Consider the following 25,571-nt stretch of genomic DNA (forward strand, 5'->3'; position numbering starts at 1 on the left):
AGGAAGTGGTTATTGAATGTTTTATGGAATACCGAGGGCCAGAATTGAAGGGGGTTTTCATGGGTATGATGAAAACAGTGGCAAGGCAACATGATACCACAAGGTACATCAGATGTATACCGTTAACTGTACATTTCGTCCCTCGGGAGGCAATCAGGCCTATAATCCGATTGTATCTTTTGTTTTTTAGCACTCAGCCGTGCGCCGCATCCACCCAGCAAAACTTGCCTCAACAACTTCCAGACCTGTTTTCCTCGCACCACAGCATCGCGACGTGCGCCCCATGCTACATCGGTTTATCCCTGTTGTAAATATACTTTTGTATGCGAAATCAATGATGAGAGAATTCTTTGCCAAGATATTGCTGAAACGTTTTCAGCTGTCACCGACCTGTTTCGTCGTGTCATGTTATCTCATAATTGAAAAACTACGAAATTAATTCATCAAGATATGACCAATGAGAACCAATAACAAGCCCATGTGTGTAACGGAAAATTACATAAATCGAACAATTAAGTGACAGCAAGACCATTGATAATAAACAAGTAATTTCAGAAAAATATGAGTGATGGCAATGAATTCTTACTATGCACCAACTACTCTACTGATCTCTCGTTTTTACTATTTCCTTGTCCCTACTAGTATCGCTTGTAACTTCTATTTATAGAATATGGGTTATAAACATGATTTAATTGGACTTTTCCTCCTTTCAAACGTGCAATATATGAATTACCTATAAAAAAAACTCGCTATTGTTATGAAGTAAAGTGTACTTTTAATGAATTGTAATAACAAAGAAGTTCATAAAATTGAACTAATAACCGACTAATATGTCTTCCTTCTACGCGCGTTAAGACTATTTTAATTTTTTATTTGATCGAACTTTTATATTTTTTCCGGCTAATTATATTTTCCAAGAAAAATATTTTTAAGAAAGTATTATAATAAAAACGAATAATAGTTGAATAAAGAATTCACCATAAAGATGAATTATGCATGAAAAATTGAATGACTACTTTCTACATTTTTGACAAAGTATTAAAGGTGAAGAAAAATTTCAATTGCAGAGTTTAATTGTTTCTGATTTCTGAAGATATGTTCAGAACCATTTTCTCGAGTCAAAAAACGGATTTTCCCTAGTTTCTTAGATCTAGGGGCTTCTTCGCCTTAAGATCTACTGAAAACGTTAAATAAATAGAATTTAAAAGAAAAAAATAATATTAAAGTGTCTCTCTCTCTTATTTAAAATAGAGAATATATTCCTGCCATCATGTTACATTGATCTCATTATGAAAATAAAACATTATTCAAATGGGTTTGTTATAAAATTTTTAATGAAAAATGGCAGGATTATCAGATTAAAGGTGCAGGCACTTTAAATGAATTCATAATGAGAAGTCAGTTAACTCCATATATAAGAATTCTCCAGAACATGAGAAAAACTGAGGCAGAAAATGAAGAAGGAGGGTTCATCGATGCTCGTCCCTAATTGGAATTTTTACGAATCTCCTTGTGGGCAAGATTGTACCGAAGAAAAGTGGGGAGAAATGAGTGGTAGTCAGACACACGCGAAGCGTTGTGGCTCCCATGCAGTTTGCAACGACGCATTTCATTTGGCATTTAATTAGCTTCTGGGTAATAATAATTTTGTTTTTCTCTTGGCATTCACCGTTTTATTTCCCAGAAATTGATTCTGAGTGAAATGAAACATAACGAGGATGTGAGATCTCAGTGAGTTGTTATCCACCGGTGAATGGACTCCGGACGTTTGATTCGCTTATAACTCACTCGCGCGTCGTCGATATCCGGTTTTAGAATAATGTACGAGGGGTTGGTCTTATCGGTATAGAAGAATACTAGGCCTCTGGCTAAAGCAAAACTGCTAAATGAAAGAAAGTAGTATTTCCGGGTGAAAATTTCTTCAATCCCCCAAGGAACGATTAATATGTGCAAAGCAATCGAAAGCTGTCGAAACTGGATTGGAAATATTAGAAAATCTATACTACAAATCAATTTCCCTACCAAAATTTTATTTTACACTTACCAATCAATTCGAGAGGATCAGATTCATGTGAAAAATAATTTGAATATATCCCAAAAATTATTTCTTAGATAAAAAAAACACCGCACTTATTTTGCACCAATTTACGGAAAATATTAGACAAAGAAATTGGTGTTGTTCGGCCAAAGATGAAAATTCATAACTTCAAAAATTACGGTTTTGTTCGAAATGAGAAAATATATACTCTCCAGCTCAACTGTCTCATAGCAACCAAAGTTTGCATGCTCTGGTTTATTCATCTCTCTCTAGTTCTGTTTGTATAAATTGGTCTCCTTATCCTGATCCTGTTCTAAGGGAAAATATAAAATAATAATATGGACTACAACAGCTATGGGCTAACTATTAATTTTTGTTCATTCATACGAAGTACTCTCAATAGTAATTATCTGACACACTATTCCACTTCCCAATAAACTCAAACTTTAATCCCGTTTTTATGAAAGCAAGGCAGGGATATATATACCCATATGGATAAGTCCCATGTAAAAATGATTGCTCCCCAGACGGAGATGGACATTTACTCTCAAGTGCTCCGTCACTTTGCCGAAGAAATGATTTCTGCGATATTATGACGGAATTCCTAGGAGTGTACCGGAAATATATTGAACCATTGAAATGCTCCCATTGCACAAAAGTAGCGGGCAATCCTGTGCATCCAGAGCTTGATCATAAAGCAGATGTTGGTACACAGAAACTCGATGAAAGGAATGGCAAGAGGAAAATAAGAATAATGCCAAAATAAAGAAGCTGAGAGTAATAAAAGAGCTGAGAAACATGAGGAATGAAGGAAAGGTGCATGAAGGGAAAAAGGATGCTGGATCTTTGCCGCACCACTCGACTTATAAATAAATCTCGATCGCGTGGCTACCATCCCCACTCGATGTAGCCGCGCGTTTCTATCCCTACTACTTGGTACTGAACCACGCGAACGTCCACACGCCGCCGTTTGCTTCGCTTAACTTCTTCTTCTTATTCTTATTCTTATTCTTCTTTTTCCTCTTCCTCTTCCCCTTCCCCTTCTTCTTCTTCTTCGTCATCTTCTTCTTCTTCGTCTTCTTCTTCTTCTTATTCTTCTTCTTCTCGTTTTCGCCTCGGCTCAAAGCCGGTTCAACAGGTGCGCTATTAAACGATGTAACCTCACCAGCCAAGACCCCTCCTCACCCCCCCACCTCACCACAATATGTACATTCTTCTCTTGATCATAAACCAATCAGCCATTAATTTTTTATTCATTAAATCTGGGGGACCCCTCCGCCCTAAAGGATCACGACGTCTCAACTTTCCACGCGGTTATTATAATTGCAGTTCAAACCAATAAATTTAGAACTTGCAAATTCGCCAATTACAAACATATGATTGCTTTTAAGGAAGTAAGTAATTACTCGCAAATATCATTAATGTATCGTTTCTTCATGATAGGCTATTGATTTCAATCGCTGTTGATGATTTTTGTTGTGAAATGAATTCTGTTTAAATGATACTATTGATAGCAAATGATAGTGCAGACTCTGATGGAATAATTTAGATGCATCAAACGACGGTTTTTAATAGTTAACGAACGGTTCACTTGAAAGGCAAACATTAACTAATGCATTCGAACAGTGTATAAAATTCAATAGATTGTCAAGAGCTTATGTTAGACATAGTAGCAGAAAAACATGACACCTTGAATATCTGCAATGACAATGTTTCGATTTCCATGGAAAAGAAGTCCCAATGGCTTGAACGACTAACGGTCATCATCCAGGAAAAGAATCATCATCTCCATATGCATACCTGCATCTTCCATATCCATTTTCTATCTCTGTCACTGCTCCACAAATCTTCAAATTGAAATTTGTGTAATCTTTAATTAACATCGAACCGCCTCATTAGCACGTAAAGACAATTTGCAGTGGGCTCCATCCTCTGGCATTCACTCGAGCTACTGGGCTTTGACCATTCCCCTCAATCCTCGACTCCATCCATAATACGATGTAAAGTAAAAAATGAAAAGAGCAAAATACGAAATCGAATGGAATGAAATGATTCTTTATTTTCATTTTCTCAATGCAAAAATCCCATATGAAAACATGTTTTGCAAGGATATTTTCTATCTTGCATATGTACGAGGTCTATTCAGGCTTCTCGGCGATGACCTTACACTTATCCCCGTCGAAAACCTGTTCGGTTTCCCCACGGTGGCTAAGCGCACACAGCAAGAGCAACTTAAAGCCCTTCGAGTATATTCAGATGTACACTTCTACCGCAGCATTACTCGCCTGCGGCTCAACCAATTATTCATCTGGATTATGTTATTTTTATTCTGGTAATGCCATAACCAATCAACACCGCTAACCAACACCAGTACATTATCTCAATTCTCATGGGGTAACAGTAGAATATCTTTGGAAATGCGCATTCCTGAAATTGCTCAAAAGTCTCCGCTGGTCTATGCTTATAATAAATTGGCATATAATCAATTTTACCAAAATTTAGTAAATATTCGTGTGTACAAGGGAATGATTACTAAAGAATATCGTACCAGTTGATCGTACTATGATCATTGGTAAGATTTTGGTGATTAAATTACCATGTCACGTGCTAAACATTATTATGTTGACATAGTAAACATTATTGTTTCCCGTAATACTGTGAGAGTAACAATAATTACTATACTACATAGTATGTTGGCCTAGTGTCCAGTACTATTTCAATGATACTTGATGTTAGTATGTTACATAGTGATTCCAGCCATATGGAGCATGGTTACCATTTCGATAACATGGAATGTGGTAAGTATTACCATGTAATAATAAGCATTACTATGCGATACGATATAAGCTTTCTTATATTACCTTGTAATTACTACCATGTCCAACATTGAAATGTATAATACTGTCAATACTCAGCGACATTGAGAGTTAGGGTCTCTTGAAAATTCATTTATTATATTGCATTTGGTGTAAGTACAGTAGTAACTTATTGAATTAGAAGAGGGTGATTTGTAAACAATTGTACTCATGAAAAAAGTTCACATGAAGGATTATGAATAAGTGGTTTTGCGCTGAGATGATGATGATAGGTTATGCTTGTAAGGATTTTCAATTCATACTGATAACAGTTTCTTGAGATGAGATCTGAGTTAAGATTGTTCTTCATAGCAAAATGAAGAAACTTAGATTTAACTTTATTTACCAGTGACTATCTAAAATAAATATAAATAATCCATTGTCGAAAAAGTGATCCGCAATCAGGTCTTGAAATATGAATTTTAATAATAGAGAAAAACTCAGTATTGGAAACTATCTGTATATTAGCATGAAAGTAAAATTATTTATTATGATGTAAACAGTCTAGACTAGATCCATTTTCATTAGAAGTGAAGTGCATCTACAAATATTCCCTGAAATATCGAATATGCATCGATGGAATATTTTAAAGAAATCTTCAAAGCTGCACAATATTGTAACCGGTTTGGAGGAAATAACTGAATGATTGAAATCTAAATCATGGCAAGATTCTTCCGAGATCAAATCAATAATTTCCATTTCCTATTGCTGATAAATAAGGAATTGCATGTCTTTCACTCCATTCCATATGAAATAAACATTATAACTCAAATTTCAGATCCCTTTTAGGTATTGTTACTTCAAAAGAGAATTAAAGCATTCACTGAAAAATGTTTGTTTTATGGCTGAGACTGAAAGTCAAGAGTAAACAAAGAAATAACACAGATCGTTGAGTTCATTATGTCATTCCGTTAAACCATAAATAACGATTTTCCGCAGTTTCTCATAATATCTTCATTGTCCAACGCCAATTGCGCGAACAAATATTATACTTTCAAATCCTTCAGTACCAGATTTCGTAATCTCGAACGACTAAGTTCGACATCTGTAACACTGAGTCTTTAAAGTTCTCCCTAGGCTAAGATTTTTTCCGAGCATTCAGCTCAAATTATTGACGACAAGACAAATAGTGATTTAAGGAGTAACAACCAAGTGAAGATTTACACCGAGAAAAACTACTCTACTACTCTGACTCTACCCATAAATAACTTGTTTTGCAGAACATGCAATAATAGTAATTAAAATGAAAGCCTCAATAAATCAATAATATCACTAAAATCAATGGTGTATTGTGCACCACTTTCATTATTATACATTGTAATCAGAAAATTTATTAATACAGGAAGTGCGACCCGACTGGTTAACTCTCAGAAAATGCCTCGAGGAAATCAAGATATGAAAATATTGAATATTGTAAACGAAGAATTGTATCTCGCTTCGGTGTTCAATAACCTCGTACTTACGTGTGTTATGCAACGCGAAAGTCAAGGAGCCCGGGTGTAAAATATGGTGAAACGGAAACGTCGTTTCCCCAGGATGCAACGGTATTTTTACAAAAAATAAAAAAATAAAAAAATCATGAAGAGGGTGTTTCACATGCAAGATACTGGTCATTTCTGACGTTCCGGACTTCATGGGAAAAGTGATAAACGCAGTTGAGAAAGGAAGAGAAATAATTATCAGAACAAACCAAGGATTGGACTCACCATTTGATAGAAATAGAGTATTTATCAAAATTTTCCGAGAGATTACCACATGTCAAATAAGACGATTGAGAACGATGTTTGTCAGAGAAATTTCGTGGAAAAGGGCGGCACAAAAAGTTTGAAAATGAAGATGACTTTCGTCCATCGTTGAGGAATATCACGGTGAAGATTTAAAAATGCCAATAACACTTAGCACTTTCATAAGCTCAACGTTTGATGATTAACGAATCACGTCGCAGATACTTATCACATGAAACTTCATTGCCGATTCTGAAAGCCCTAGTAACGAATGCTACTCAGTCCATAAATGATAACAGCTTCAACTAACCACAAGATGGAGGGAAGAGGATGTGGTCATAGCGTTCACCTCCCTGAGAACGGCATAAAACCAATGAGTATGTGATTTTAATATAGACCTCGAGTGATAAGAGAATGAGTCTAGGCGGTATAAACCTGACATATCTCTAGAATACCATGCTACTGTCAATTATTCAAAGCAAGACAGAATATTGCATACCCTTTAATTAACGCATTGGGGTGGTTAAGAAATTCAACTCCTCCTGAGAACCTGTTTTCATCATCAAGTTGGAAACATTAAAATTTGTTATCAAGAAATGTTGAGCGTCATTCTTTCTCAGTCAAGGGTAAAAATAGATAAATATTATATGGACAATTTCTGCGTGTGATTACGGAGAAATGAGAGGAGGAGGGAGACAGAGAATAATCGTTAAGCCTGATTACGTGAGATTAGAGTATCCTCTTAACCGTGAAACGAGCGCGCTCCACCAAGGCGGTGCACCAACTTCTACTATAGCAGAAAATACTTCCCTTTCCCTCCTCGGTATCTACATGTGTACTGTGTAAGATCGTATTGGGTTGGTTGGTAAGAGTTGAATGAAACACCAACCAGAGATCCAACCAGAGCATCTGACTGTTGTAGATCTGGAGCATACCACCTTCATGTTTTATGCTCAAAGGATGCCAATATAACCAAGGTAGCAGTCACGTAGGCGCACGTACCGTCATCATGCGCCCGCAATTTTCCATATCGCCAACAAAGCCAAAAGATATAACAACAACAAAAAGAAATATCTATAAATGAAGATGAAAAATAAGAGGAGAAAGATGGTCAAGATAAAGAGGGGGCACTACAGATTACCGGTAGGCTGTTGAAAATTAAAACGTAATTACGGTACGTACGGTAGCTCAGGAAACGCGATCGTTATTGGGAAATGCACCAGTAAATTCCATAGGTAAAGTGCAGGTTAAAACAGCTATCTATCTCAACCAGAGCTATTTTATTGTTTTTTTTTTCGTTGTTTAAGTTTTAGTTATCATGTTTCCAGTGGCGAGGGCTTGATTAAATATTATTGGGCGATCGACGAGTGAGGGGCGTGAGCCGTTAGATAATATGGAAATGATCGAGTATCGTAATAGTATGAATCACGGGCTTGTGTGTGAGATTTCATCTAATGTCTTAGATTCTGACCCACTCATACTTATTTTTCACGCCTCGTTCATTATCGAGTTTCTCAAATATAATTTCAATTGATAAGCTTCAATTAATGTTAGTCTTTCAACTTTTATTATATACGGAAAGAATTGAATAGTAACATTACTATTGCATTATTATTGGATTTCAAAAGTAATTACAAGATAAAATGGGATAATACTTGCTATGGACCATAATAATAGAGACTATTTAACATGGTGATTGTCACAATGTCTATATATTGTAATGATTATTATGTAATATGATGATTCTTACTACGCTCCACGAATTATATGATAATCCGGAGAGCAGCCTACCCTGATCGAAAGAATAGTTAACGAATGGTAAAGCCCAATATGGTCAAATGACAATCTGTCAGCAGTCAATGAATGGTTCATGGTTCAACGATGAAAATCGCGCCAAACAAAGCTCCCCAAAAATATATTGGTTAACTTTATTAGACATGGAGGAAGGATGTTGGATGGACCAAGAAATAGATGAAATTCTCTCCATATACAAGTGAAGTTTCATGATAGTTACATGATAGATCCTTCTATTCAATATTACACCGAGTAATTATCGAGAGAAAATAATGAAGATATTGATGAGAGGGTGGGGATAACGATCAACATCTATCAAAGTATTGCGCAAACACCTATAGGAAATGATGAAATATCACAAACAAATTTAGATACGGAATAGCGATATATCTTTGGCTGACCGCTCGAGGTATAGAAAGAGGAGAAGATCTGGTGTGGCTAGTTTTTATCTATCCCTGACTGAAGGTAGGATGAATGAACCCGGTAATTTGTTGGAGAAACGGGGAGAGGTCTCAACTCCACAACTGCCTATCCCCCTGGATCCCATTATCTGCGGTAATATCTGGTGTAGCATAGCGCGTATGGAAGCCCATGTACAGCCACCTTGATAGGTGCCTCATGGTGATCTTCTTCAATGTAACTTCGCCTTTGCCTCCACTCCCCAGTTGTTTTCAAACAACTTCCAACTACTCTTCAACATAATGCAACCGTGTAAAACTATCGAGACAGCGTACAACAGCACCACTTTACCTTCCACTACCTCTATATTATTTATACTCTATACTCTTTATCTTGAAATCACAATTTTTACCATCTCAGTTGAAATTAAACCAAACAGAATGAAAAGGCGAACGGGAGACTGATTGAGATGATTTCACCTGCACTAAATCTCAGTTAACAATCGTTACTCGAGAATTTTTTTTATTCGTTATTCCACTGCCACGGAGTGGGCTAATGACGGACGGGAGAATGTTGCCCGAATAACCAGTCCTTGAAATCAGGACTTAAAAGGTAGCAGATGGATACACAGAGGCGCCACCGCCACCATATAATCAATTATTTCAACAATTATGCCTGATAACTGAGAAAAATTCAAAGTGAAGTATGAAATTGAGCTAAAAAAATGGAAATTTCAATAAAAAAATTAACACCACCAAAAGACACTATGAAAAATCCTCATTTGATGCAGCTAAATGGTTTGATCAATGTAGAGACTTACATATAGTTATTTGTTCATTCTAGAAAACATGGTGAAAAACTTGAAAGGTATTTGTTCGACAGTTCTCCTCATGGATCCTCTTATTCTTCTTTGAAGCGGCCGGGTGAAATGACACTTGTCCCATTCCCTTTGTTCCCATTCCATGGATTGGAAACGTAACATTAAAGTGTCTTGTGAATTCTAGCAAAAAAAAAAAGGGGGGCCTAATAGCCATCTGCTGGCGGCATACCAAAGGTGGCATGAACATCGGTAATAGACGCGTCCTATCAAGTCCTTCTCTGCACTCAGAAGCATTAAGAGCAACGCAACAAAATGATGCATAAACGTTTTGTATAAAAATAAGAAGCTGGGGGGTGGGGAGAGCGTGAAAGCACCATCTCGAATCCTTCTAGGAGGGTTATAATAACGCGTGTGATACGCACACTGGTGGCAAATGCAGGTTGAAAACTATGGGATATGTTGAGGCCTGAGTATATACAAGGTGAAGCGTAAAGCGGCAGAGCGGAAAGGGAGGTTAAATAAAGATGGTTGTATGGTAGTATAACCTGGGGGCCTTACGGGGCCTTTATACCGTGGGTTGGAGGCATGATTACCGTCCACGTAATTATGTCTCCAGCGGGCTTTCAGCCACGCATACGCGGGAGAGGTCGTCAGGTATATTAGAACACAAAAGTTATTATGGGGAATTATTCTTTAGGGTTTTTTTACTTCTTGGGAGAGGGGGGGGGGGGGGGGGAGAGTTCAACGTGTAATATAATATTTTATAAGGTTGTTTTGGTACGCTGCGGAACAATGGCTCTTAATATATTATCAACGAGATTTTTTTCCCAATAATGGAAGGAGCGGAATTTGGCAAGGGCTGTGACAAAGTTGTCGACATTTTTCGAATGTGGAATTTATTCACTTTATCAATCATGGTAAAGGAAGTTAAAATAAAGGAAGAAAAAAATAAAGTCAAATTGAGTCAGGTGTTTTCGATTTTTTTTTAAATAGACGTTTTGGAATTTGATTCAAGCGGATTGTAGGAAGTTGAATTGTAAAATTTCAAGTTTTGAATCTAATTTGAACATTTGTGTGTCCCTTCTCGATTTGCCTCAAATGTCCGAAAACGGAAATATTTATGTAAATAATTAATAATGTCCACCAAGTCGGCCCATGCTACCGCAATAATAAAAGAGAGGATAGTAGGAGAGGCTAAAAAGGCTAAGACGAAGGGGTGCCTATCAAACCATGATAAGAAAACAATGGTAATAGGAAAAAGGAAAAAATGTAAAAATAAAAATGTAATAATGTCCACCTTCCAAGCTAAAAATTTCAAGTTTCCGATTAAAAATTTTTCATTTTCGAATCATATAATGATGCTAATGGTGGTACTTCAAAAATCTTATGCTCTGAGCCTGATTTTTTAGCAACACTATTGATATTTCTGAAAATTATAGTGAAAGTTACAATATTCTTGGAAATAGTCGGGCTAATGACGCTGGTAAGATCTGTTGCGGATACTGCAAATCTACGCATCTATCGAAAAACTTTAATTACATGATTCCGCGTGAAACTTCTTTCTCAAAGGTTTTCTTACTCCGTGAAATTATTCTTCAAAAATACTCACTTATCATAATAGCAATAAATTTTTCTTGAGAATTTCTGCAACTATAGCTGTGAAAAATAATTTCTTACATATTTTGGGAGGATTTTCTCACAATGAGGATATATCGTTACAATTATGGAGGTCTTCAATACAATTGTTAATAATTTATAGAGACTTGTTGAAAAAATCAAATGGTCGAATTGCGATCTGCATCTGCCCAAGATTGCCAGTCGTATACTTTTTTGCTAATTCCAGATAAAATAAATACGAAACAAATACTACATGCGGTACATGGTATGAGCCAACAGATTTCAAGAAAACTTTCCGCTAACATTATCAGTAATATAAAAGCATATTAACGAGTCGATGATAAAAAATGAAAGTGGCTGGTGTCAACTTAAGTACGGCGCAACATTATCTCTTAACATTCCATAATTCGAATCATCTTGATACCATTCAATAACATTCATTTTTTAGTCTGTATGAAGAAGGCTAATATGTGTGAAAGCATATACTGAATTTGCCGAATTTTGTAAAAGCTCTGCGTTCTACTATATCCGCAATATTATTAGCGAATGCACTAAAACCCGTACTCCTGCGGTAAGGAAAAAAGGCCCAAATTGCTGCATTACACGTGAAAAAGTAGTTCTCCGCTGACTTTTAACACAAGATACATAGGAAAGGTAGACATTGAAGTAATAAATGGCGTTAACCAACGGATCGAAAGGTCGCGAATGAACTGTGAAATACACAGGCATCCCAAGTTGAATGACTTCCGGTGGTTGAATCGTGACGTAACTTGTGACAGCCACTGTACCGGCATATGCCTTTGGTACTGCTGAAGGTAAGATGGAGGAGGGATGTGGAATAAAGTGGACAGGTAACAGGGGGAGAAAAACCCAACGAGGTTTCTAGTGGGGGAGTCCAAGAGACCGAGGCCCTCTTTCCCACGATCTCATGAATGAACTCGCGTGGCCCAACTTGGTAGAGGGAGTTAGACACCTGAAGGAAAAGAGAGAGGGATTCCACAACGCGGGCAAAACGACTCACTGTATCACAAAATCCCAGTCCAAATGGCATACACCACTGTCTTGTAATAGAGGAAACAGAGGATTGGAGTTAAAAGGAATGAAATATCCAATACGTACATTACGAATTGGCAATTTGACGTGTTATTTTACGAGTGCAGCTAGCAAATGGTACAAACTATTTCGCAGATTAGTAGTCAGTTCCAAGCGCTACCTCAATCCAATGCATCGAAAAAATATAATTTCGTCATATATGTATTATAAATCGCGGCTCAATCTCAGCATAAAAAAAAAACAATCTTTCACTTCAACTAGAGCAATTTCATGCATTATTTCAGTACACCATTCACATTGCTATACACTTTAATTATTAAGTGAAAATGTGTTTTTAATGGTGAATGAGTGCACGGAGAGAATTCAATAGTTAAAGGGATCATGTCCATAAAAGAGAATGCTATGTCAACTTTGTCAAAATGTTTGTACTGTAAGATGTTTGTAAAGCATTTTACTACTGATAAGTTTATCATGCACGCTAGTAACTATATTACAATGCATAATGGGAAAAATCACCAGGTTCAGTCATGCTTCCTCTACGTTGTGAAGTTTACTATATATGCACATTCTGACAGCAATATCAACATGGCAATGCTTACTATATGTATCACAGTAGCTATTATTTGCCGATAGGCAAGTTTATACCCACGCCCCATACTAACTATTACGTTACTTAATAGTTACCATTCCCATGTCTACACTAATATTTATAAAATTTTACTAACATCTACAAGATGCAAATTTCAACATAGAAATTCTACCTATTAAATTTTCTTCGTACGCCAAGTGATGTCGCAGTTACCTCATCCGAATAAAATTATCGCAAGTGAAATTTCCAAAAGGGAGCAGGAGTGAAAAATGAACAAAAATTGTAACTGGTTCGATCATATTTTCGGGGGTCTAACCGGTTTTTTTTAACGAAGCGTGAGAAGATGGTGGGATTTTTATTTCGGGAAGTAAAAATTGGATTCCCGTGGACCGTTGAGGTAAATCAAAGAGAACAAGGGGTAAGGGGGATGGTTAGAGGTATATGATCTGGCAGTCTATAAGTTCATGAATGAAACCCAACCAAGAGTCGCGTGGCGCCTCTGATGACGTCACCACAACCTGTTGCTACCTGTTCTGTGTCCCAACGGGTGGCCTCCCCTCCAAACCCACACTCAGATTCTTTATTGCCAGTCGGCGTATTAACATACTCAAGGAGAAGAACAGAAGTAGTCGCATTTTTTTTTTCCTTTTTCATCGTCGTCGTCGTCGTCGTCGTCGTCGTTTAAACATTAAAATACGATGTTTATCAATTCGAGTCAATTAAATCGATAACGAGTATGAATGTTATTTATTGATAAAACTGTCCGATGAGGAAGAAAAACGTGTTTTCAATGGAAAAAATATTTATGCCACTTCTCATGTAGTTTTTTGTGAGCAAATTTTAACATTATTATTCGTGCTGATAATGCAGAAAGCTCAATATTAAAATCCCGCCTAATTAGAATTACATCAATTATCACAGAGATTATTATACATATTATTACTAATTCAAACACTTAATTTACGATCTGCGATAATAACTCATATAATAATAACGATTATGTCGATTGCCTGAAGCATTAATTAATTGAAGGAAATTGTTTAATGAATGAGAATAGAGAAATGTTGAGCTATATTTATGAATGAATGAATGAATGAATAAAGGAATGAATGAAATTGATTGAGACAGTTTTCTCCAATTTTGCAAAATCGCCGTTGAAGAATCGGGTTGGGATCGAGGCCAAATGTGGCAAGTTGGTTTCAATGAGAAAGGTTCTGATTGATTTTGCAATAGCCCGACCAATCGCGTAACTTTCTCAACGTTCAATGCAGGTATTCAAGTATTAAAACAGTTTGACACGACAGAAAGAGAAGAGAAATTTAGAGGAAGGAATCTGTCTTACCAACGGCCGACAACTGCAAAAATATCGTAGCGCCACCGAACGGCGAAAAGTTGAAACTCTAGGATAGATTATCGTGAAGAACCGATAGATAGAGGTATGAGCGGTAGTTTGGTGTATACATACCATCAAGAGGTACAAAAAACGAGAGGGAGTAATGGACCAACTGAGACACTTATTATGAATGATTCACGTATTAGTCTTGCACAAAACGATAAAATGACGTCATTGAGTAATCCTAGTTATCAATTCACATTGAACATCAGAGACCATGTGGTTTTTTCCTCGGCATTTTGTTAATCATCAAAAATATTGCATTCGTTTCTGCTTTATCATTACGTGAAAAATGTTATCAGGCTCCAATGGAAGATTCTGAAGATTGGATTACATTGAAAATTTTTCGAATTTTCATTGGATATTAATTAAAATTCAATAACTTTGTTGAAAATCAGATCGGTAATATCAGTGACTACAAGAGTCGATAAATAGTGACGCCCTTGAAATTGAAGATGTTCACATATTTTTAGAAATTATTCTCACTTTAGGAAAAATTTGTCAAAGGTTTCTGGTAGTTCTTATTTTACTTTAACAGGGGGACTTCGATCAATCGGAGACGAAGATAAAAATAAGTAGTAGACATACTGTACTGATTCAAATACTTTGTCATTTCACAGGACGTAATTATTTTCGGAATATTAGTCCGCATGATGAGATCCGGATTCTTATAATTACATAATCATTGCACACATGTCGGAGGTGGATAGTTTTATTGTACTGACTGAATCGGTAAATAGCAATGCTTTGGGCAATGATAGATACTTCATATGACTTCTACTATACCTCAAAATTGAATTTCAATCAGTGTAAAATAGTTAGAACAAGGAAAAAATAAACCGTTTGATTAATTGGATTGCTTCGTCATGCAGCCGGAGTGCTTATTACTCGTCAAAAAAAGACTATAGATTAGATTAATACAAATATTGTTATAATCATCATAGATAAAAATCGATTTTTCCATTATAATGATTTGATCGGTGGCGTCGCTTGTTATAATTGTCGGTAAGTATCGATGCCCTTGAAACATGTACCTCCGATATTTTTAGACTCTATTATTGCTTCATAAATGATCAGCAAAGGTTTATACCAGTTCAAGTCCGACAAGAGAGAGTTAAAAAATTCTCATGTCGGAAACCATAAAGTAAATGTTTCCAAAGTTAAATAAATATTACTAGGAACATGGTTATGATTACCGCGGATTCCGCAGTAAATTTTTGGAGCATAGAATCAGGGTAAACATCACTGGTTCCGACACGTCGCTGCATCATTGCAACAAAAAAATACGAAATTAAAAATTATTATTAAATAACGAAAAATCTCGTTAGTCTGGTTCCTTTTATTTTTTGTGTTGAATTAAGTGAAGAGAAAGATTTATTATGCACAGCAATTATTTATATTAATTAAGGTATGGACCGAAATTTTCCCAATATGTTTGGCAACAACGCATTTTTCATACACATACCATACTATGGAATCTATAGTATGAGTATCGGAGTGATTCGGAGAAAACGGTCGTGTTTTATCCGAGAGATTATGTTTTTGTGCTGTGGAATAGTTTTCGAATTTATCGTAAAAACAAAGACATCTAAACATGGACAATTCAAAATTGTAGACTACTTTAAAAAGTTGAATAAATAACGATCCATAATGGTTTTTCTTTGATTGGTGGGATCCAATGGAATCAATGAGTTTATTTATTGCTTTTAAGTATTCTATTAACTGTTTGACGTATTGTATAAATAAAAGTTTGAAAAAACTAAATCGTATTTTTGGCTGTCTGAGAGTTCCTGGAGAGCAGTTTTGGATATTTGAATTTGCACGCCTTTCTAACCTCCTCACAACGTTGCCGCGTTCGAGCACCATTTTGGTGAAAATTCCTAATTTCTTTACATATGTATGTGACACATAGTAAATATCACTTTGTAACATGAAAAGCTCTCTCATATTAGCATGAAATTATTAAGATGTTTAACTTTGTAAAGAATACTATGATCTATTACAGCATTTATTAAGCGACAGAAAGCGTTGCATAGAAAGGATTCCTATGCAGGTTTCGTCAAAAATCCTTTTGCTATGTTGCCATAGAATTCTCCCTTATAGGAAGAGTAATTTTTGCTGTTCAATCCTTTCCATGAATCCGAGAAATGCAGCTCTCCATAATGGAAAAACAAATAAACCAACGGGGAAAAAGTATAGGATCTTTATTTGCCACTGTAAAAATATGTTGACTCAGGTACTCGGTACACTTTATAGCCGAAAACCCGAGAACAGATCTTTGAGTTTCTGAAATAACGTGAGAACTTCATTCCTGAATGGAGGCTGTCTGGTGTTGGAAGATGAGAGTGGCCTCCGGAGATGGTTAAAGGGACTTCAGAGGCTCAACCGCACCACGCACAGCTGCGGTTATAAGTTTCACGCAATATGCCTACCACCTTGTGCATACCCTTAATATTTTTCGGCTGCAGCCATCGGCTTCACACACTAACAGGGCTTCGAATCCCTTCGAAATCAGTATTTTCACACGATCGAAAAAATAAAAGAAAAGGAAGGAAATTTCTCTACCATTGCTTCTTGGCTAAGTAATTAGCAATATGTTTCCTAACGCATTAGAATCTTTGAGGAAATACCAACAAGTGATGATATTATTCATTCAAATTATTCTCAGCAAGAATTTCGAAACCTTTCTTTCAAGGGATATATTGGTTATGCACGTCGTTTGATCGGTTATTGATTGATTCAATGTTTTACCCTTATTTTTCATATTTTTTCGCGAAATAAAAAATTTTTGAATAGCTCATGGTGTAATTATTCCCAAGTTCGAATTCCATCGAAATAGCTGCAAAATAAATATTACTGGTCACAACTGGATGGATTTCAATGATTATTTTTCAAGCTATCGCCGGAAAAAATCTGTCAGTTGAAAAAACAACACTTGAGCCAAAAGTGTTTACTTTGATACTGATACAAAAAATGAAAAATTTCGGAATAGACAAAAACAAATTAAAAAATACACAGTTTTGATGAAATCGTTATTTACTCAAAGAGTATTGATAGAATGTAATTCGGTGAACTAGCAAGCAATGGATGACCCTGGGTATATAATTGAGCATTGAGGGGATTGAAGGAGTAACGTAATTTCCGTTTCTTTCATACAAATTTCGCTGTTAAGTTGTAGTTATTAAACAACCACTTCTTTAATTTTTCGGGGTTCTAGCGAGGAAAAGAAGAAGCGAGCAGTTGAAATATGATCTGAAGAATGCATGATTCGGAGTAATCTCGACAACAATATTGATTACGAGGAATTTAATGTTTAAATACAAATACAGTTAATTATTTATATAATGCGAAATCACGTCATTGTATGCAATTACGCCTTTGGATTCATGCAAATTCTCCATGCTGTTCAAGGAATTCAAAAAATTGCAGATAAAGATAAAAAAATTTCGAACACTGTGCGTTATCTGTTGATCATCTGTTTCAAGGAAAAATGAGACGAGTCTCTCTAACATGACTATAGTGAAAAATGACAACATGATTTCCTACTATCAATAGAGTCATATTTGAAAAGTCGGACATTTTTTTTGCTTCTAGACAAAAATTAAAAACAATTATGCATCGTTTTTTTATGAATTTATTCACACTTGAAAAGGTTCAAGGACACTATCAAAGAAGAAAAATAGAACACAATAAATCAGACTACTGAATTAATGTAAAAAATCAGAAAGTTCAATCAAATGGACTTTATCAACACACTCTATACTATATACACACATATACTTCAATTGCAAGTGGAGGAAAAACGTATAACTATAGAATTTATGAATTTCAATTAATGTCGAATATTTGAGTTTTATAAAGAGATTTTTATCATGTGTCATGTTCGGCATGCAAATGGTCCTCGATGTTGGATCAGATGTAAAATTCAAGGAATAAATGAATTGAATGGGTTTGAGATGGTGCGGGTTCTAGTGTGAAATAAGTGAAACAGTGGATCTCAGTATTACGAGTTCAATAAAAATGTAAATAATCAGGGGAATGATAAATTAAACATACAACTTGGCAAGTATAGCTCCTGATTGAAAAATGAGGCAAAAAATGTTGTGATGAAAATCTTTCGTAACTCTGGGCACGTAAGTGTTTCTTTCTGCCTCCCTTACTTGCTACTTTGTTCCCTCTCATATACCCCTGAGTCCATCCGGTATACCCGTTTGTCTTGAATAAATCGGTAAGTTATATACGTCTCCTTTTGCCCTTCCAAGCGAGTCAAAGTGAATCGCTTCTTGGAATGACAAAACACCTCGCTCGTATCTCTTCACCAGCGCAATCTCGATACTTTCTTTGTCGATCTGTCTGTGTTGGTTTAACGACAAGGGCGTGACCTGGGAGCGAAGAGGACACGCTATCCAATGATGAATTTCGATTTCTCCAGTTGACTACCCAAAAAAAAACTATTCCCTATTTTTCATCAATGCAATTCACAACGCACTTCCTTCCGCAAATAATTGACATTCAATGGGTATTCACCCATTGTGGTAATTTCAAATGTGCAAGTGAATTTTTCAGTTTGTCCATGATGTCCACTCCAATCGTCTTGAATAATTCATTTCAACTTTTAAATTCCTCATTGGTTTAAATATTCATAGAAAACAACAAAGATATTAATTACTTCTTCTTAATGAATTAAGATATCGCTTCCAAATAGATTTTATTTATCTCAACATTGCGCATCTCATCAAAACTGTATTTTTGAGTGATTTGATATTTGATATAAAAAAGGTCTATTCCGGAGTTGGTCTAGATGTATTCAAGACGTCACCTGTTATAAATTACGGCTATTTTGAGATTGAACAGAGACCATTGATAAATATATAAGGATTTGCTAGATATTTTTTTTCATCTAGGATTATGTCAGCTAATGAATTGTAATGCTATTATAACCATCGTTTTGATTAACCAATGGGGTCAAGGGTTAAATTTATTATAAACATAAGCCATTTTTTAAATCTCTTGCAATGACAGCTTTTTGACAATTTGGTGGAATATTGATTTTTCAACAGAGTGTTAATTATTCACAGAATTTATGGTAAATTTCATTTTAATTGCTGTTGACAAGTAGAGTTTATCGAAGTGTATATACTCATAATAAAATTCATAAAATGCTCATCATATTTAGTTAGCCTGGTTACAAAAAAGAAAAACTTAAATTTGTACGATTAGAATGTTTCCATTCAAAAACTAAAAGTAATTTTAAGCAAAATAAAAATTGAAAAAATGAAAAAAACTGATGAATATTTATGAATGTTTACAACAAGTGAACGAAAAAAAAAAATCGACTAAAAAAAAGCGTTATTCTGCGATACCTTTTCCACGTTTTCTATTTCTCCAACAAAATATAAAAAGAAATCGCACAAAATAATAGCAACATTATGTGAGCCACTATTCAACGAACAATGGATACAAACATCTCCATAAAACATTCTTGTCCCCCTATCGTCTTTGGAATCAATCATTCCCCCCATATATTGATTTTCAGGATCGTGTAACAATGACAGCGATTCATCATAGATACACAAAACAGATACTTGGCGAAGGATTTGTTTCTAATGCGGAAAAGCAAGAGTGGTGAATTATTCAGGCATACGGTACGTCCAATAGGAAAATTCAAATGCCACATTTCACGAAAGACATGTGAGCAAAAGCGTTAAAAATAAAATTTTCACGCTATTCTCTCCTACTTTATGCCCGCCGTACATTCAACCCGTTCAGCGGGAATTTACGGTGTTTATAATAATAAAACGAGGATTTATTATCTTTCATTAATCACATCGGTATATATAAATTGAGAGACGAAGATTTTTATGGTTTATTCCGTGATTTCGGAGGAAATCTCTTTTTTCATATATATCTAAAACACTAATAAAAGATCATTTGATAACTGTTCTAAGTATTCATCATAATATTTCAATTAAATCTCACTTTTCACTGTTTCAACTTGCAATTCATTTGATTATCGCCAAAACAATAAATAAAATCAAAAGTTCTGAGAAAAAATCCAATTGGCAATCAGAGGATGGCGAGAAAAATGAACTTAATTCGTAGTTGAAGAGCCAAAAATGGAATAGAATTTTCATGAATTAAAGCTTCATGAATCGAAACTGAAATACAATCTCCTGATTGATACCTTCCGGTGGTATTTTTTCAAGAAACCGTTGGATATACACGGTAGATACATAAATGAAAGCACTGAATTTGGTTGCAATAATTGTACATTGACGTGTTTTTCTTTCCATTCTTGATTCACCAGACATTGAGAGGGAGGATCGATTTCGTCACATTATATTGGTGGGAAAAAAATAGCCGAACGGATGTGGCCATCCTCCTGTCCATAAAGAATGAAGGAACAGATAATCAGGGCAAAAAATGGTAATTTTTCATTCTGAGAAGTCGATGAGGTTGAATAAAGGGGTTAATGGCTGGAGATTTTGAGGAGCTTCCGAGGGATAAACATTAGAAGCATTGACACTGGCAGTACATGAGGATACTTGCCAGAACACCAGGCATACGCCACCGGATGTTACTCTCGACTCCTGGTCATGCTTACAGGCACAGGGGCCAATTCCACCGTACACTATAAACGACACTTTTCCTTTTTTTCTTCCCACTCCAATCCTCTTCCTCAAATTCCAAATTTACCATTCTCTTTCTAGGCAGAAGCCTAACTAATTCTTAAAGAAAAATTAAGAGAAAAATCCGAAATGTTCAGTAAGTTTTTGGCTTTATCACTACAAAAATTTTCTAGAAACTATCAAATCTATAACAGAAATTCTACGAATTATTATGTTCAAGATATTTTGAGAATAAATTTTATTTGACTTTTCTCTCCGTGTAAAAAGCTGACGGTGGGCATTCACATAAATTCAATTTCAATTTCATTAATTTTTTTTTATAAATACATAGTTAATTCATCGTTTAAAAAGAACTTGACCATAGATTCTGTGATCGCGCCATTACTTCTTCAATTACAGAATAATGTTTTTAAGAATTTTTCTTTATTGTTGCGTGAGATTTGAAAAATGATGACTCATATTAATTCAATTATAATAATTTTATACAGATGCTGGCTTGATTGAATAAACAGATGGTTAAATGTAAATACAATGACTATTTCTCAAGTGACATAGTAATGTTTGGCCATTTTTGTTCGTGGTTCGTATATAGTCAAACATATTTTTAATTATGTTTTTCTTATAGAAACGAAACATAATGAAGCGGGAAAAAATTTTATTCCACGGTTGAAAGTATAAAGAAATAATATTGATTTTTTAACTTCCGTTTTGCTCGATCAATCATTAAGTACTAACAAAGTAAAGTAAAATTTAAAAAAACGGGTGTGTCTCACACTATTGTAAGCTGATATGGGAGCTTCACCTCTCACGAAAAACAATCTATTTAAAAGTGAATGTATTTGTACAGTTTACACGCTTTGCTCGTTTTCATCTCATCATTTGCAAGATGCTGATAATAAAGTTTTAAAAGATTGAAATTTAATATGGCGTAGGTGATTGCGTCAATGTTATAGTCGAATTAAATTGAAACATTGAAAAAATCAATGATTAAAAGCTATTATGTTGTTCATTGGTGTTTTTAAATGTAGAGCCAACTCATTTTACATGGAAATTGTGCGAGTACATTTATTTTTTGACAATTATGAGGTGGAAAATACTCCTATTTTCGCTGACATTTTATAAATAATGAATACAGACTCAATGAATTTTAGCCGTACTATGTTCGATATTAGAAAAAGTAAAATCTTCTTTTACTTATTTTAACGTAATTATTAATCCGCAGTGAATCATTAAAAAATCCATCCTTTTAATAATAAATAAATGGCCAAAATGTTTTAGAATTTTATTAATTTTGGTGAGCACCTTCCCGTTCTGGAAGTTCAATATAACATTTCCATCACGAAAACAGAAAGACCAGTTCCTTCCACTATTCCGATCGTTTTTCCATGATTATAATTATGAATTTTAATGAAAAAATGTTCCGTTATACTCTATGCTCTATGTTGCTCACGCTAAAAATGAATGTAACAACGAAGCGGAAAATCTTTAGTTGAGTAGTTGCATGTTGAAGGCATTAAAGTCGTTAGAGTGCGTTGATAATATAAATAGTTGATGTACAGAGAGAGACAGATTGTGAAGAGAGTAGGAAGAGAAGTACGGGGGCGGGCATGTAACAGTGGGGGGATAGTTAATGAGGATGCTGCTGATTATCCAATTCGTAAATTCTCGCTATATTTTGATCGCTCAATGCACACTAAGCATATATCAACGAGGCGTTTTGTTAACCACGTTTTTGTTTCATCTTTACTGTAATCTAAGAACGAGGACATTACTACACCGCTAACAATCTTAATGAAATTAAGGAGAATTTTTAGATTTTTCTTCATCATTCAATTCATCAAGATTTCATTGATAAAAATTTATGCGAGTGCATCAATGTATTTGCTTTAATAAAATATTTATTCAATTATATTATATAGATGATGAGAGCAAAAATAGTGTAGAGGTTTTTGTATAGATTTTTGGGTAGAAAAATCGGATTTAGAAATTTTTAATAATTTTTGCTTTCACAGGAAAGCATAAAAGCATTGCCGAATCAAAAATTAGTACCGATTTCGGTCAGAATACTTAATGGTGGTCGTTCAAATATGTTTTGTTACTGTACGTATGTATACGGAGGAAAAAAATACGAAAAATGAAGTGACAGCTCCGTAAATGCGGGCCGAAGTGTCGATTCGATAAAAATTATGGAATATATCTCAATTTTTCTGTGATTGTCCGTAATTTCTCTGTGCCATTGCGTAAGAAATTACGTCAAGCTGAAGGAAAAATTCAGGCCAACAGTTCCGTAATTTTTTACAAAATGGCGCTTTGCTCCCAGTTTATAGAATTCTCCCGTTATTTTTCTGTAAATTTTATTTCTTCATGAATTTAAGCGATAATTTTCTGCCAATAACTCAAAATATAATTATTGAGATTCATTTAGCAGTGGCTTTATATGTACAGCTCGAACGTGAGAACGATTGCGTAATTATATTAACCACAAATAAAAATTTCAATGTAATAAATTTCATGGTAAATTGAAACAAAAAATTACTTTTACTAAATTGATTGGCTTCCACTCAATGAATTTACTTGGTAAATGTATTTCTTTCTCAGTGTAATAATATCGATTCTTTAGGTTCCCCCAATTGCTAAGAAATAATAATCCAGAAAAAATAAGGGTAATATTTCATTTGTACAACATATCATGAGTAAGAACAATGAAATCTTTGTGTGGAGCATTTTGACAATCATTTCGATAAATAAAAAATTGGGTGACGGCAAAAAAATTTAGAACAGAAACCACAAGCAAATTTCAAATAAATGCTGACATAAATTTGAACGATTCAACTGAGGTTAATTTTGTAAACCCATAAAGGTATATGTATAACTATCTGCCATCGTCTACCTCTTACCCATTCACAAATAAAATGTAGTGTAAACTGCGCCTAAACGAAGCGCATTAATATCGCTTCCATATCAACTGACAAGAATAAAGTTCCATGCGCTCTTTCCCATTTACTCACAAAATCCTCATAAACGCTTACTTAGCTCATGCTCGTATTATGCTAACATATGATCGACGTTAACGTTGCACTATTCTTGACGATTTTGTGGAGACAAGAGGAGACGACTCAGATTTCGAGCCATCAAATATCTTCAGACGAGGCAGAATGCAAAAACATAAATTGGCTGCATATAGTTTATTCATTTGGGACTTACCTAAGGAGCTGTCTGGGTCAGATAGGTCTGACAGAGATGGGACTTTCCTCATGGATGTGAATCTACTAGGGAGAGTGGGCACAAGGCCCTCCTCTTCCGCATCCGAAGTCAATTCCTGCTTCATGTATTTTGCCATCATCATCATTACTCCACCACTACTGAGACTTCCACATCCCAAAATACCACTTGATCCACGCGCATCTCTCTGAAAATTTAAGAGACCAAAACAATATTACATACTTATCATCATCATCATCATCATCATCATCATCATCATCATATTATTATTATTATTATTATTATTATTATTATTATTATTATTATTATTATTATCATCATCATCATCATCATCATTATTGTACAGTTATAGTAGAAGAGACGCCAAGTTTCAGCTAGAACAGAATTCCTTGGCTGACAATGGAAATTTTATTGGAGTATATTTGGATTTTCTCGTTTTGTCTCGTATTTCCGTAAAATTAAAAAAAAAAGTCCATAATTATATAAAAATTCGACTTGGCGACATGGCGTTCAGGGACTTTTTTTGCGCAATATTATCGACTAGAAATGGCAAAATTTTCCGGATTTTTCCTAAAATTAGATATACATTCCTGGTTAGATATATATTTTTCTCCATTATATCTGCATTATATCTTATATATTAAAGCAAATATTAGATATTTCTCAATCAGATATATGTCCAAATGTATACTTAACATATATCTGATATATCATACTGTTCCCCGCAATAAGTGAATATAACTGAAACGTATGGCTGGCTATATTTTTTTACCATCAGAGTCTTCACAAAGTGTTCGTCACTTCAAATATCAAAGGAAAGTAAATTCCAAAGGGAAATTAGACTTTCCACATAAATTTGAAAATATTATACGAAAAAACGTTTTCAATTGAATTTCATTTAAGGCTCGGGTGGATTATCTATAAAAGATAATTTACTCCGAAATTCGGATTCCTAATTACTTTGGCAATTAATCGTTTTTTTCAATAATTGTTAGCTAGCGTTCTAGCGGTTGTCAACAACTAGGCCGCTAGCTAACAATTATCGGAAAAGGCGATTAATTGACGGAGTAATTAGAAGTCCCAATTTTGGAGTAAATTATCTTTTCCAGACAGTCCATCCGGGCCTTAATTTCTTTACTAGAAAATCAAGCGAACTATCCATTGAAACTGAATTAACAATTAATTTTCATAGTCATTTACTTGGTAATTATTATTTTTACAATTATTAATTTGCTTCGGCAAGTCTTCAGAATGAAATGAGCTAAAAAAAAACGAGAGTTCTTCTTTCACCTTTCTCATCTTATTTTCTAAGCTACGAGTTTTATCAACCTATCAGACGTTAAGATACGATAAGTTACCTTATCTGTAAGGTCAATTTGTTATATATTAATAGGGGCATGGGAGAATTTCGGATCTTTGTTTGCGCAGTAGGTATAAG

General features: G+C 34.9%; 1 protein-coding gene across 1 annotated transcript in view; it reads right to left on the reverse strand.

The window, feature by feature from the left end:
- The window catches only part of pnt (pointed), a gene marked incomplete in the record, with an annotated part of 100,355 nt that overhangs the window by 57,855 nt on the left and 16,929 nt on the right, over positions 1 to 25,571 (reverse strand). The window contains 1 exon segment of the mRNA XM_011313452.1: positions 24,116 to 24,320. Within this exon segment, the coding sequence (XP_011311754.1) occupies positions 24,116 to 24,320 (205 nt within the window).

The sequence above is a fragment of the Fopius arisanus genome, unplaced genomic scaffold (genome assembly GCF_000806365.1).
Source record: "Fopius arisanus strain USDA-PBARC FA_bdor unplaced genomic scaffold, ASM80636v1 scaffold00122, whole genome shotgun sequence".
In the NCBI taxonomy this organism is placed as follows: Eukaryota; Metazoa; Arthropoda; class Insecta; order Hymenoptera; family Braconidae; genus Fopius; species Fopius arisanus.